The sequence below is a fragment of the Lampetra planeri genome, chromosome 50 (genome assembly GCF_965212315.1).
Source record: "Lampetra planeri chromosome 50, kcLamPlan1.2.h2, whole genome shotgun sequence".
NCBI classification, from domain to species: domain Eukaryota; kingdom Metazoa; phylum Chordata; class Hyperoartia; order Petromyzontiformes; family Petromyzontidae; genus Lampetra; species Lampetra planeri.
Genome location: NC_136156.1, coordinates 3,830,360 through 3,843,747, shown reverse-complemented (window position 1 = coordinate 3,843,747; position 13,388 = coordinate 3,830,360). Strand labels below are relative to the sequence as shown.

General features: G+C 54.4%; 1 protein-coding gene across 1 annotated transcript; it reads right to left on the bottom strand.

Moving 5' to 3' along the window:
• Positions 1 to 4,795: 4,795 nt before the first annotated feature.
• On the bottom strand, positions 4,796 to 11,411 carry LOC144734226 (transcription cofactor vestigial-like protein 2). Its single transcript, XM_078616350.1, has 3 exons — positions 10,945 to 11,411; positions 6,648 to 7,250; positions 4,796 to 6,230 (listed from the first exon to the last, which is right to left on the bottom strand). The coding sequence occupies exons 1-3, from the start codon at positions 11,381 to 11,383 to the stop codon at positions 6,187 to 6,189; spliced, it is 1,086 nt and encodes a 361-aa protein (XP_078472476.1). The 5' UTR covers positions 11,384 to 11,411; the 3' UTR covers positions 4,796 to 6,186.
• Between the last annotated feature and the right edge of the window lie 1,977 nt (positions 11,412 to 13,388).

The following is a 13,388-nucleotide window of genomic DNA, read 5'->3' as shown; positions in this document are numbered from 1 at the left end:
CACGGCCTGTGGAGGTGTCACGCTCTGGGCTCCTACACTGTGACGTTCAGCCAAAGCCATGAATGAGTTGTATTTGAATAAATGTAAAATAAAAAAAATTTGCCTAAAAAGTGTAAAAATTTTTTTTCTAAATTTCACGAACATTAATTGTCTCGCACAACGAGTCTGTGTGGAAAATGTCAGCTCGATTGGATCACGGGAAGTGGGTTAAAAAACGACCGAAAGATTTGCACGGTCGTAAGCACGCAAGCACGCAAGCAAGCAAGCAAGCACGCAAGCAAGCAAGCAAGCGAACTTAATATAAAGGATTTAAAAATGACTGCAAATCACTCAACTGGTATCACACATAGCAGCAGCAGCATCGCCCCCTACTGCAAACACGTGGCAGGACCCTCCTAGAAAATAATCTTGAGACTCCTGAGTAGACAAGATTAATAATGATCATAATTTGATTGTAGAGACCAGTGGTTCTTAACCTGTACTGCAGCCTTGCACCCCTTTGGTTATCAATCGTTAACAAATCAATAATGTAAATAAATACATCGGTTAGATTTAAAAAAAAAATCAGCTGTACTTAAGTTGCCGTGCTTAATTTGTGTCGATGATTTACCTGCTGAACAAATCTGGCCATGTCTCGCACCACCAGGGTAGGCGTGATTCACCCCAGGTCTAAGAACCACTGCTTTAGAATATTGCCAGATGTACCCCAGGTTTAAGAGCCACTGGTTTAGAACACATGCATGCGGAGGGAGCTGGTAGGAAAGTTGGATTGCTCGGTCAATGGCCAGGGTCAACGGCGGCGTGGTGTATTCCGCAAATATGCCCGACTATGAGGGCGGGCACATGCCGGCGTGAGTAGGTTAAACGTTGAGTTTTATAAGGGCACCACGAGGTGACCAGCCCCTCCCCACCCAGCCCCACCCTCCCCACCCAGCCCCTCCCCACCCTCCCCTCCCCACCCAGCCCCTCCCCACCCTCCCCTCCCCGCCCAGCCCTTCCCCACCCTCCCCTCTCCGCCCAGCCCCACCCCTCCCATTTTTGGATGCACGACGGACGGACACAATAATCCCCTGTGGGCTGGTGTAACTAGGAGGTTCCTACCAGTAATATTGATTGCATAGCCCAGGGCTCAGCAACCCTGAGGCTGCTTTCTGACGTTATTTATTAAGGGACCGCCGTCTCGCGTTCACCACATTGCATTGCGGATCTTGAAATATTGAGGTTTTTGTTTTCGAATTCGACAAAAAGCTGCTCTTCTTGTCATGTTGGTTGCCGACCCCTGGTGTAAATAGATTGTTACTACTGATCTTGATGATAGCGAGAGAGAGAGAGAGATGGAGAGCGGTGGCGCATGAGTGGCTATCGCCCTGCCCAAGAGTTGAAATTCCCGGCCACGGCTACCATCAGTGGCGAGCGCGAACCGAATCAGGCCCCAGTCGCTCCCCTCGCCCTCCGTCAACACCCGTGCCGAGGTCAAACAACTCCCACGGACGATCCGCGGAGCAGGAGGATGCCTTCATCCAGCAGTGGATTTACAACAAGAGGCTGTAATTCGTGACGGTAGTTGCCAGAGTTGACCGCCAGATGGCGCTATAGCCCAACAGTCTTCACACCGCCTCGGCGTTTTGCTTATTCAGAAGCGTGCATGTTTTGTTTTACTCAGCCTCAAATGAGTTCCCGGTGCGGTGTGTAAACATCGGCACGAGGGAGACAAAGACGGCCGGGCGTGGTGTTGGCCACCCACCCCTTCGTGTGCCGTGCCGGTGGCCTTCATTAGGTGCTCGCTAACAGCACTTGCCCCAAGCAGCCTGTTAAAGGCTATACGAGGGATCTTTGTCTTGATGTTTAAACGGGGGGCCGTGGCGCAGTGGTCAGGGCACCGCGCTACGAACCCGGCGACCCGAGGTCGATTTCCCTCGCGTTCGCCACCAATAACAGTGACGAGTGTGTGAACAGGTCCTGCTCCTCCCATAATTAAATCCACGTCTCTGTACGTGAAACAAAATCAACGTATTTCTTACCAATTTCCATCTGTGCGAGTGTGCGTAAATGTTTGAGCGACTTTGATTCAAGACGAGCAACCACTCTGGGACCCAGCCCCAACATCCCAGCGGAGTGGCAGCAGCAGCACGCGACCCGCCTTGACAAGGCGACTCGGCGAGTGTTTATTGGGTAAATACTTAGATCGTGTTTGTTCTTGTTTTTATTGTGATTTTTTTTTATTATTACACTTTGTTATTTTTTATATATATAATGTCATGAAACAAACAAAGCAACATCATATTTAACTGCAATATCGCAAAAAAAAGCCTCGGTACATTGATCGCCTATGCTCTCTCTCGAAATATTTAAAATTCACATTTTACAAATGGCTAAAAAAAGTATACAAATTAAAAAATATAATAACACAAACTCAACAAAACATCAATAATTCATAATGGCAAGCGTCATCATCATCATCATCACGATCATCATTACAATATTCGGCATCGTCGTTATAATATTCATCATACAATTTTACATTACAATATTCATCATTGTAATAATAACTTTATCCATTACCATTGCAATGATAATTACCACCATGATATCATCACAATAACATTCACTGTCATCGTCATCATCACAAGTACCGTACGAGCAATGAGCAACATCGTCGTGGTTAGATTACTCAATATTCACAACTTTGTTTGTTCAAAACATTTATACAAACACAATGCCCCAAAAAAGGTGTACACGCGACGGGGAGTTAAATAACGCAGGACTAGGAAAAAGACAACCAGCTCCGATCTTCCGGATCACGAATGCAATACCTCGAATCGTCGTTGCCGCCAAGGGACAGCTGACTACGTAACATGGGGGGCCCTAGGCGAATACAAGCTTTTGTTTGAGAGGGGGGGGGTTGGATCGCGTAAGTATAAAAGTGTCGTTAACCCGCCACCACCCGACACAGCCAACCAGTAAGGTTTGTCACGTAGACAAAACGTGCCAATTAGTTGCAAGTTCAGTCTGCCGGTGTGTTGGAGAGTAGATCCACAACATTTACAATTGTATTACGACATTTCGCTGGTAAATTGCATCCACAGCATTGTACATGTTGCGGATATACCTCTCCAAACACTGCGTTGGACTGAAGTAGTAACTAATTGGCACGCTTTGTTAACGCGACAACCCTTACTAATTTGCTGTGTAGGGTGGCGGCGGATATAAACGACACACTTATATTTACGCGTTCCAACGCCAGAAAGAAAAAAAAACCCTTTACGATGAATACGTGTCACGCTCACCCTAGGCTAGACTGCACAGCAGGGAGGGGGGCGCATTGGAATGGTTGACATGCGATGATCTTTATGGCGCTCTTGAGTTTGACAAGGCATTTCAAGCAAGCGTGCCGCGAGAAATGGTGACCTTTTTGTGTACACTTACGCGCGAGCGTGGCCTCTGTGAGTGACATCGAGCGCCTCTCCCGCACCTCCGATCAGCGCGGCTGGCTACGGACGGTGCGAAAGACGTTCAGCGGACGTACATAGCAGAGGGAGATAAGTATCATCACCACCACCACCATCATCATCATCGCGATCCATTGGCAGATAGCCCCGTAGGTGTCCACTGCACGTGTCGTCATGTGTATCCACTTTCCTCTCTGTATTGTGCCAACATGCTCAAGTCGTGGCCACATCTTTGGAAATATGTACACAGTAATGTACATATATTTGAAACTGATATTTATTTTAAAGAAAATATTCTCATAAGCTGTGTTCCATGCCTGCTATCGGCGTCGGGTCAAGAGACAATTGGGTTAGCCGTCAGGTAGTCTCGCAGTATAAGCAAAGTGCATCTATGTATTATTCGTGCGGCTGAACAGGGCGACGTTACGAGGTGGATGGACGGAGGCCGTGGCCAGGCCATGGGTGGCCGAGCCATATAAAATAAAAAGGCACGGGCGAATGGTCCGCGGAAGAGGAGGTCACAGAAGGACATCGTCAAGTGACCCTTCTCTGTATTCACGCACGGAGCGCGGTTGCTCCTTCTGCGCACGTGCTCGGCCAAAGCGGGCAAGGTGGAGGCTTTTGCGAAAGTCAGTGGAGACAACAACAACAAAAACCGCACAACAACATTTGTGCGATCATTGGTGACCGGGCTGCGACCAACTCGCGACCCTTGAGAACCACTCCGGATTCGAACCCTTGCACGTGCGCGTGCGTGCGTGTGTGTGAGACTACACAAGGCGAAAAGAGCTGGTTGACTTTTGAGTTTGCATCTCCCTTGAAACATTCGCACGCCACATACACGCGCGCGCACACACACACACACAAGATGCCGTATACGCATCTTCCAGCAATAGCGCGGCACCACGATACATATACACGTGTACATACCTCTTGATACGCGTCGTGTATTTTTCGGCCGTGTGCGAGCCAGCCCATTGAGATCGAGCGAGCTAAACGGGCGGTGGGAGGGGGGGGGAGTTGAGCATCGGTTGGGGAATGCCCAAAGGAGTAGCGGTCATCGCCCCCCCCCCCCCCCCGGGGTTGTGGTCACGGGGCCAGAGTTCTAGAGGGGGGCGGCGGGGTGGAGTGGAGTGGAAGGAGGGCGACGGAGCCGAGGGGTTGCGTCCTGCGCGTCGACTTCCCGAGACGCTCAAACAAGAGCCGCGGTCATTACCAGATGGTAATTAGTATTACTACCTGTTGTCGCGTTCAAAATAAGTGGACTCTTATTTTTGTCGTTGTTGCGATCTTTTACGGGGATCACGTTTAACAAATATCACGTGGGTCCCTGTGTCGTACCCCCCCCCCCCCCCGTCGTGGTAGGTAACCACACGAGGTGGTGCGGGTAACCTGTTACGCGCCTCCGATTGCTCTACCACGCGTGGCCAATTAGCAGCGAATCATTGCGATATCCATTTGAGATGAATAGTGGGGTGGTGGGAGGGTGGGTAATGCAATGGACCCGCTCGGATTGGCCGTCGTATATAAACTCCATCGGCTGAATGTGTTCGCTTACGAGCTTCGGCAAGAGCCGCCCCGATGTGGTACAGCGAATCGGGAGCGACCGCCCCGGGCCCCGCACCTTGGGGGGGGGGGGGTATGGGCCGCGCTTAGACGGCACGGTGTCAGATGTCATACGTCTGGTTTAGTTTGAAGGCGTCGGCGGGCGGGGGGGTCCACACGGTGCGAGTTACCCCGAGACCTGCACCCCCCCCCATGCCTCTCTCCTCGGACCCATGGACTGACGCCAGTGGACGTAGTGACCACATTATCAGCTGGGGGGGGGGGGGGTGCATCAATCGGTCAGGTAGGGGAGGGGGCCCCAATATTTGATTTGCCTCGCAATTTGCGCAAGCCAAACGGTACCCCTCTAGTTAAATACAAATAAAACTCGTGGAACGTAAATGAAAGCATTTTCATGAAAAAAAATTCAAACCGCGTTTTAAATAAGCGTTGTTGTTTTTGTTACACTGTTGTTGAAAACATAACGCACGGTGGTTGTCAAGGCCCCCCCCCCCTCCGCCAACGCGTAGCTTTGGCCACCAGGGGGGGGGGGGCAAGGCCCCCCTGTGTCCCGACGCTCGTAACGATAATGACCAAGTCGCTGGATGTCACTGCCAAAGAGACATTCAGCTGCAGGCGATAACCTCGTGCAAGAGTTTATCTCGCCCGCTCTTTCTCTCTCTACCCGTCTCTGCCTCTGCCTTCATCCCTCTCTCTCTCTCTTGCTCTCTCTCTTGCTCTCTCGCCGCATCACGCCACGCGCTCATCACTCCACGTGCCATCCCTGCCGGCGCAACGTCATCTCGTCCCCCGTAGGCGAACTGGGGGGAGACGGCAACATCAATACCCGTGTGTTGACAAGCGTGACGGTGGGGTTGGTTAGTGGGCTGACTGGTTGTGCGAGTGGTTGTGTGGGTGGATGCGTAGTTGGTTGACTCACTGGTTGGGTGAGTGGGCGATTGGTTAAATTTGTGGTTGGGTTGACGTTTGGTTTGCTGGTTCGGTGGGTGGATGGGTGGTTGAGTGGCTGGGTGCATGGTTGGTTGTAAGAGTAATCAGGTAGATGAGATGAATGGGTGGACGAGTGGTTGGTTAGGTGGGTGGTTGAGTGAGTAGGTGGGTGGTTGAGGGGTTGTTAGACAGTTGGTTGCTCGGTTCGTGTCCTCGTCATCCTGTCCGTGGACATCTCGACTCAAAACCAAAAGAGATCTTTGCTCTTGTCCGGATGTTGCAGACCTGTGGGGTGGCAGAACGAACACATATAATCAAACCCTGTCCAGGAATTTAACTCAGAATGTTTACGATGAGGTCATCAGAAGTGAAGTGGGGGGTGAGGATGACGTAGGGGGGGGGGGGGGCTCCTTGGCCACACGCTAAATCCTTCTCCGGCTGGTTTTATCTCCGACTTTTGTGAAATCCTTCGACCAACGTGGCTTGCATTTCTCAGGGCTGAGTCCCTGCTAGTAAACACGACTTGACACTCAAGTTGCCTTCGTGTCGGACCATCTCTGCGAGAGCTGTCGTGACCCCCCCCCACACCTCCAAAACCCCCCCTCCCCCACCAAACCCCCCCTATAAAGACGGACGCACACACAGTCAAAGCATTCACCGCATCCATCTACGGGCCAGCGACGACATCCAAACCCCTCTCACCTGTGTCTACGCCGAGCCCTTGCGTCACGTCCACCCCGGCGGGAAAGGGTCCTGACCACGCGTGGTGGTGATGCGGGTGGTGGTGCGGGTGGTGGTGGTGCGGGTGGTGGTGGTGATGCGGGTGATGCTGCTGCTGCTGCGTGGCGGGCGACTCGTGTTTTCCCAGCTCTCCCTGCGGGACACGGACGGCTGCCGGGACAAGCAGCGAGCTGTAGTGCGCGTGGGTCGAGTAGAGGTCGTGGACCGCCCCTGGGGTACGCCCGTAGGGGGCTCCGGCTGCCCCCGCTCCTGCCGCCCCAGCCCCGGCACCGCCGGGCAGGTGGTAGTGCCAGCCCGACTCGGCGGGACCCGCCGGGTGGTGATGGGGGTGGTGGTGGGGGTGGTGATGGGGGTGGTGGTGAGGGTGGTGGTGAGGGTGGTGGTGAGGGTGACCGCCGCCGGCACCGTAAGGGGAGGGCGACTCGTGCTGGGCGAAGGCGGCCGCGGCCGCTGCTGCCGCCGCCGCCGCGGCCGCCGCGGCCGCAGAGGCCGGGAACTCCGGGCCGTGCGCCCCGCTCCAGAAGGAGGGGGGGAAGTTTCGGGAGCTCATGGGTGATGTGCCCTCTGTGGGGGGGTGGAGGGGAGGGGGGTTTTGTCAGCAGCAGCAAACGTAGTGGAAGGTTGCTAGAAACAGCAGCAGCAGGAGAAATAGAAGCAGCAGTGGATGCAGTAAGAAGAGGGAAAATGCGTTCGGGCAGCGGCAGAAGAAAGTTCGAAGGCTCACAAGAGCTGGCAGAAGTATAACAACAACCACCACGGCCACAACCACAGCCACAACCATAATGAGAACAAGAGACACAATCACAGCCACAATCTTTACAACCGCGAACAAAAATCACAACCACTATTGTAACCAACAGTCACAACCACATTCACGACCACATCAGAACCACCTAGCACCTCCGATTAGCACGGTTAGCTGCCTACGGTGCGAAAGAAGTTCAACATGGAGTAGACAACTACTCTCATAATCACAATCGCAGGTGCGAGCGTAAAATCACAACCACAATTACGAAGTGGTTGATACATTGCTCCACGAACCTCGCCCAACCGAGTTCAATTCCCGGCCACGGCCAATAATAATAATTCAGTGGCGAGCGAATTCTGAACCCGCTGCGAGACCCACGCCATCCCGTCCACCGCCACGTCCTGCCTTCACCATCCAGCGGTGGATATCGAAAGAGCCGTGCTATTTTAACGTAACAAAATAACAACCAATCTTGATTTGAAGCTTTCGTGACTGCAGGAATCCATACTCTTTGTTTTTTTCGGTAAAGTCACGCTATTAAAGTCACTATTATTATTATTATTTTTCTACATACGTGATTTTACCGAAAGAACCAAAGAGTATAATATCGCAATCAATCGTACTCAAATCACATAGCTTCGGTAATCAACGGTACTTCATCAGCGAGCCGTTTTCTCTCGATCAAACCACCTCCGGCATGAACGCATTCCACCCTGGGGAGGATCATCTCTCCCAAGTGGCATTGTGAGTGAGATGGCCATGGATTGAATTAATGAATGATACATTAATTAATATTTTTTTTGAAGTTATTTGTTTACCTTTTCCTATACTTTACACTCCTATCGCGTTTGTTACTTATTGTGTTTGTTGTTGTAACGTTATTCCCCCGTACGCCCTTACTAGACATCCGTGAAGAAGTGAGCTTTATAGCTCATGGGATTTCCTCTCCCTCCAGTATAGATCAATATTCTGATTCTGATAGTATACCCTCGTTTCTGAGCGTGCTCGTAGCAGCACCCTCCCGAGGTGGAGTCTTGAGACCCGGCAAAGGCTCTACCGGGTATCTCGGGCTGACAACCGTTACAGTTTAATCAGCAGCAGCAGCGTGCCACTAATAATAATAGTTCAATTTATAACGCGCGCAAATTTGCGGACGTAATGGCCGCAACTCAGAGGCGCGGAGCCGAGCTCAGAGTCGCTCGAAAGCACGTGGTTGTAGAGGTGAGTTTTTAAGTGTTTCTTGAAGGAGGCGATTGAGGTGATGCTGCGAATGTACAGAGGGATCTCGTTCCAGACTGTTGGGGCTGCCACCGAGAAGCGGCGCATAGACATGACCATCCTGGATCTTGGTCATAACTATTTAAAATGTCAAATTCCGACCTATCATCTCCTTGAGGTCGATAAAATTAGTACCACTTTGTGGGGGGGTGTTCTCTGGAGGGACAATCTCCCGAAACTCCCCTCCCCCTCCCTCTAACCCCTCACCCGACCCCCGCCTTTCCACTCCAACACCCCTTCCACCCCCTCCTCAGGCCATAGGAATGTGGAATTTCCACCCATGACTCGAAGTCGTAAATGGATATGAGCTCAGCTCTAATTATAGCCTCTGCGCTGTATACATTGGGCGAGCGGTGGCGCAGTGGTTAGCACGCTGCGCGATGAACCTGGCTACACAAGCGGGAGAAACCGGCTGTACATGAAATGAAGTCTGCTGCTGCTCATGATGATGGCATTGGAAATGCTAAGACTCCTATTGACGATAGTTACAACGATTTAAATGGAAGATGATCACGATGATTTAACAAATTGTCGATGATGATGATGATGTGTCTTGCTAATAAGAATGATTAATCATGTTGATCAACCATGATCAATCTTGATGGCGATGCTAATTCTCAATGATGGGGGGGAGTGGAGCGGTGGCGCAGTGGTTAGCAGCACCGCGCTCTGAATCCGACCAGCTGAGTTCGGTGGCACAGCTAACATCAGTGGTCGAGCGCCGCCTCCCCTTCAAGCCCACATCGAACCAGCGTGGTGGTGAAATATGGTCAACTGTGCCCCACGTAACTGACACGGGATGGACAGGCCTCCATCCAGCAGTGGTTTGACCAACAGGGCTCTTTACTTTCACGATTTGCACCCACAGGGGAGAGGTGGGGGGGAGGTGGGGGGGGGGAGGTGGGAGGGGGAGAGGTGGGGGGGGGGAGGTGGAGGGAGAGGTGGGGGGGAGAGGTGGGGGGGCAGAGGTGGGGGGGGAGAGGTGGGGGGGGAGAGGTGGGGGGGGGGAAGGTGGGGGGGGGGAGAGGTGGGGGGAGAGGTGGGGGGGGAGAGGTGGGGGGGGGAGAGGTGGGGGGGGGGAAAGGTAGGGGGGGAGAGGTGGGTGGGGGGGGGAGAGGTGGGTGGGGGGGGGGGAGAGGTGTGTGGGGGGGAGAGGTGTGTGGGGGGAGGGAAGTGTGTGGGGGTGGGGAGGTGTGTTGGGGGGGAAAGGTGGGCGGGGAGAGGTGGGGGGGAGGAGAGGTGGGGGGGGGGGGAGGTGTGTGGGGGGGAGGTGTGTGGGGGTGGGGAGGTGTGTGGGGGGGGAAAGGTGGGGGGGGAGGTGGGGGGAGAGGTGGGGGGGGGGAGAGGTGGGTGGGGGGGGGGAGGTGTGTGGGGGGGGGAGGTGTGTGGGGGTGGGGAGGTGTGTGGGGGGGGAGGTGGGGGGAGAGGTGGGGGGGGGGAGAGGTGGGGGGGAGGAGAGGTGGGGGGGGGAGAGGTGGGTGGGGGGGGGAGGTGTGTTGGGGGGGAGGTGTGTGGGGAGAGAAAGGTGGGGGGGGGGAGAGGTGGGGGGGGGAGAGGTGGGGGGGAGAGGTGGGGGGGAAAGGTGGGTGGGGGGGAAAGGTGGGTGGGGGGGAAAGGTGGGTGGGGGGGAAAGGTGGGTGGGGGGGGAAAGGTGGGTGGGGGGGAAAGGTGGGTGGGGGGGAAAGGTGGGTGGGGGGGAAAGGTGGGTGGGGGGGGAGAGGTGGGTAGGGGGGGAGGTGTGTGGGTGGAGAGGTGGGTGGGGGGGTGGAGAGGTGGGTGGGGGGGGAGAGGTGGGTGGGGGGGGAGGGGGGAGAGAGGTGGGGGGGGGAAATGTGGGGGGGGGGGAAAGGTGGGGGGGGGGAGGGGGGGAGGGGGGGAAGAGGTGGGAAAGGTGGGGGGGGGAGAGGTGGGAAAGGTGGGGGGGGGAGAGGTGGGAAAGGTGGGGGGGGGAGAGGTGGGGGGGGATGTGACGCTGACATCAATCAAGTGATATTGGACTGGTATATCAACTGTGTTCGAATCGTATGTGTTGAGTGTTGTACGCACAGAAAACTCCGTGTGATATAATGTGGGGCAAGGAGAAAGGACCGGTGGAAAGGTAAGGGACAAAGGGGAGAGCTCAAGGTGAGCGGCGGGGAGCGGCGGGGAGAGATGAGGAGCGCACGGACAACACAACGGAATACAACACACAACACCACACACACCCACACACACAACACTCACAACACTCACCTTTCCACCCGCCCTGCGGACTCTTGGAGGCCGACGAAGAAGCGGCGGCATCTCCAGCGGCGGCGGCCGCCGGACTGAAAGGCGGGCTCCCCGCTCCGCTGCTGCTGCTGCCGCTGCTGCTGCTGCTACCGCCACCGCCGCCTCCTCCGCTCGAGCTAAGCGCGCGGCTGAAATGTTCGTCGACCACGCTGGCGATGTCTCCGTGGAAATAGGTGAGCAGCACGCATCGCGGGGTGAGATATTCCGTCTCCCTCGGCTCTTCTGCGGGAAATCCACCACCGCCGCCGCCACCACCACGGTCACCACCCCCGCCGCCCTCCCCCGCTCCTCCGTCCGAGTCGCCCGGATCTCGGTCCTGGAGTTCGACTTGAGTGGAGCAAGGCTGGCCCAGCTGGAGCCTCGAGCCGGTGGAGAGGTGCTCCCTGCTGTGATCTTGCATCTTGGAATAGACTGTCAGGCGCTGTTGGGGGGGGGGGGGGTAAAAAATTGAGTCTCGGGGCATTTTTGTTTAATTGTAAAGAGGATCCTGACAGTTTTTTTTACACAATAGGGGGGCGATGTATCTGGGTGCAATTGCAAAACTCGCTGGAAATGTTTGCGTTGCTGATGTGTGGCTCAATAGCGGTTTATGACCAATGTGAGGGTCGCAGAGAACAGACTCTACTCGCTCACAATCTCACTTACTCACTCACAATGTCACTCGCTCACACTCTGAACAACAGGCAGGGGGAGAAACGTACACAACTCCACTCACACACTCGCATTCTCACCTACAATGTCACTCGCTCACACTGAAGAACAGGCCGGAGGAGAACGTACAAACTCCACTCACTCACTCGCAATCTGACTCTGCACAACAGAGGTTCATGTACAAATCGGGATTCGAAACCAGTCGCGTCTGGCTGCAAGCGATACGACCCTGCCCGCACGGAGAGACGGAGGCGTGAGAAGCGAGAGAGGAAATGCACGGGTGATGATGTGAAGGGGGCATTATTGTAGGTTAGCTAATCGTGTGGCCCAGGTTCTATTCATATCGTGATGTCGTGGCCAGGAGATGGAGGAATCCATCGGGAAATCGCGCAGCAGAGTTGCGTCGCGGACCCCGTGTTCAGAGAGGGGCATTTTCAAGCATCGATCATCACTCATCATCACCGTGCCTTGATCAGCATCATTTCTATCAAGACTCGGTAGCATCGTCAACATTAAGTTGAGCGTATCATCATCGTTATTATAATCAAGTCGTCGTGGTTATTTTTGATCATCACGATAGATTAATCAGCGTCGTCACCAAGATTGATTATTCATCATCATGAACGCAATCATTAAAAACCAGACCACACACGTAACAATGATTCTCCGTATAGCCTTTAGCAGGCTGTTGGGGGCAAGTATTGTTTACACACATACCGCACCAGGTACTCGTTTTAAGGCTGAGTCGACCTAGAGGCGGCGCAGGACCGGTTCAGATATTCGTCACCGATGTTGGCTGTAAGCGGGAACCGACCTATGGGTTAATACCGTAGTGCGCTGACCTCTGCACCACCACTCTCCATAGACAAACACACACACTACACAAATGCACACATTTGCAACAGCGCTTGAGCCAGGCTAGGTGTACTTTGAGGCCACTCACACATACACACAGTCTATGCGTGTCTATGTGGGGAGCGGTGGGGCAGTGGTTAGCGCAAAGCACACGACCGAGAAGAGTAAGGTATATCCGAGCCGGTTCTGGGCCTCCCCTAGGTCGACTCAGCTTTAAACGAGTACCCGGTGCGGTGTACACACAATCCGCAGCGGGAAAACAAAGGCGGCCGGGCGACTTGTTGACCAACCAACTGCACTTGCCGCCAACAAACTGCTGAAGGCTATACGGGAGACTTTGTCTATTTGATGTCTATGTTGGTTAACCCACGCAATGCCCGAGTGTGCGAACGTGTCTCTCTGCGTCTCATGGTTCCCAACCCTCCTCACCCAACACCGAAATTCTCACCACCCACCCTCACCCCTCCCCTCCTCCTCACCCCCCTCACCCCCCCCCCATTGCTACCCCCTGCAGGGCCCCCCAGGAGCAGGTGGTGCACTGCTGGTCTCCACACCACGTGCTCGTCTCGCGGCCAGTTTCCAGCATCGGGTGGGAGGGGTGTGGGGGGGGTAAAAATGGGAGGGGGGTAAAAAGGAGGGGGGGTGAGTGGGGTAAAAGGGGGGTATAAAGGGGGGTGAAAAGGGGGGTGAAAGGGGGGGGGTGAAAAGGGGGGGGTGAATAGGGGGGGGTGAAAAGGGGGGAGGGGGGGGTAAAAAGGGGAGGGGTGAAGTGGAGGAGGGGGCTGAGAGTTTGACCTTACGAGACGAGGGTGCGTGTGAGCTGCCTATATATACACACAACAGACAAAGGTCCTCCGTGTAGCCTACAAAAAGCTGGCGGGGGCCAAGTGCTGTTAAGC

Excerpts from the sequence above, each read along its gene's own strand:
- LOC144734226 (XM_078616350.1), bottom strand. The coding sequence starts at position 11,383 with ATGCAAGATCACAGCAGGGAGCACCTCTCCACCGGCTCGAGGCTCCAG. Across the intron at positions 7,251-10,944 it reads TCCGCAGGGCGGGTGGAAAG|AGGGCACATCACCCATGAGC; the intron begins GTGAGTGTTGTG and ends ACCCCCCCACAG. Across the intron at positions 6,231-6,647 it reads AGGGCTCGGCGTAGACACAG|GTCTGCAACATCCGGACAAG; the intron begins GTGAGAGGGGTT and ends GCCACCCCACAG.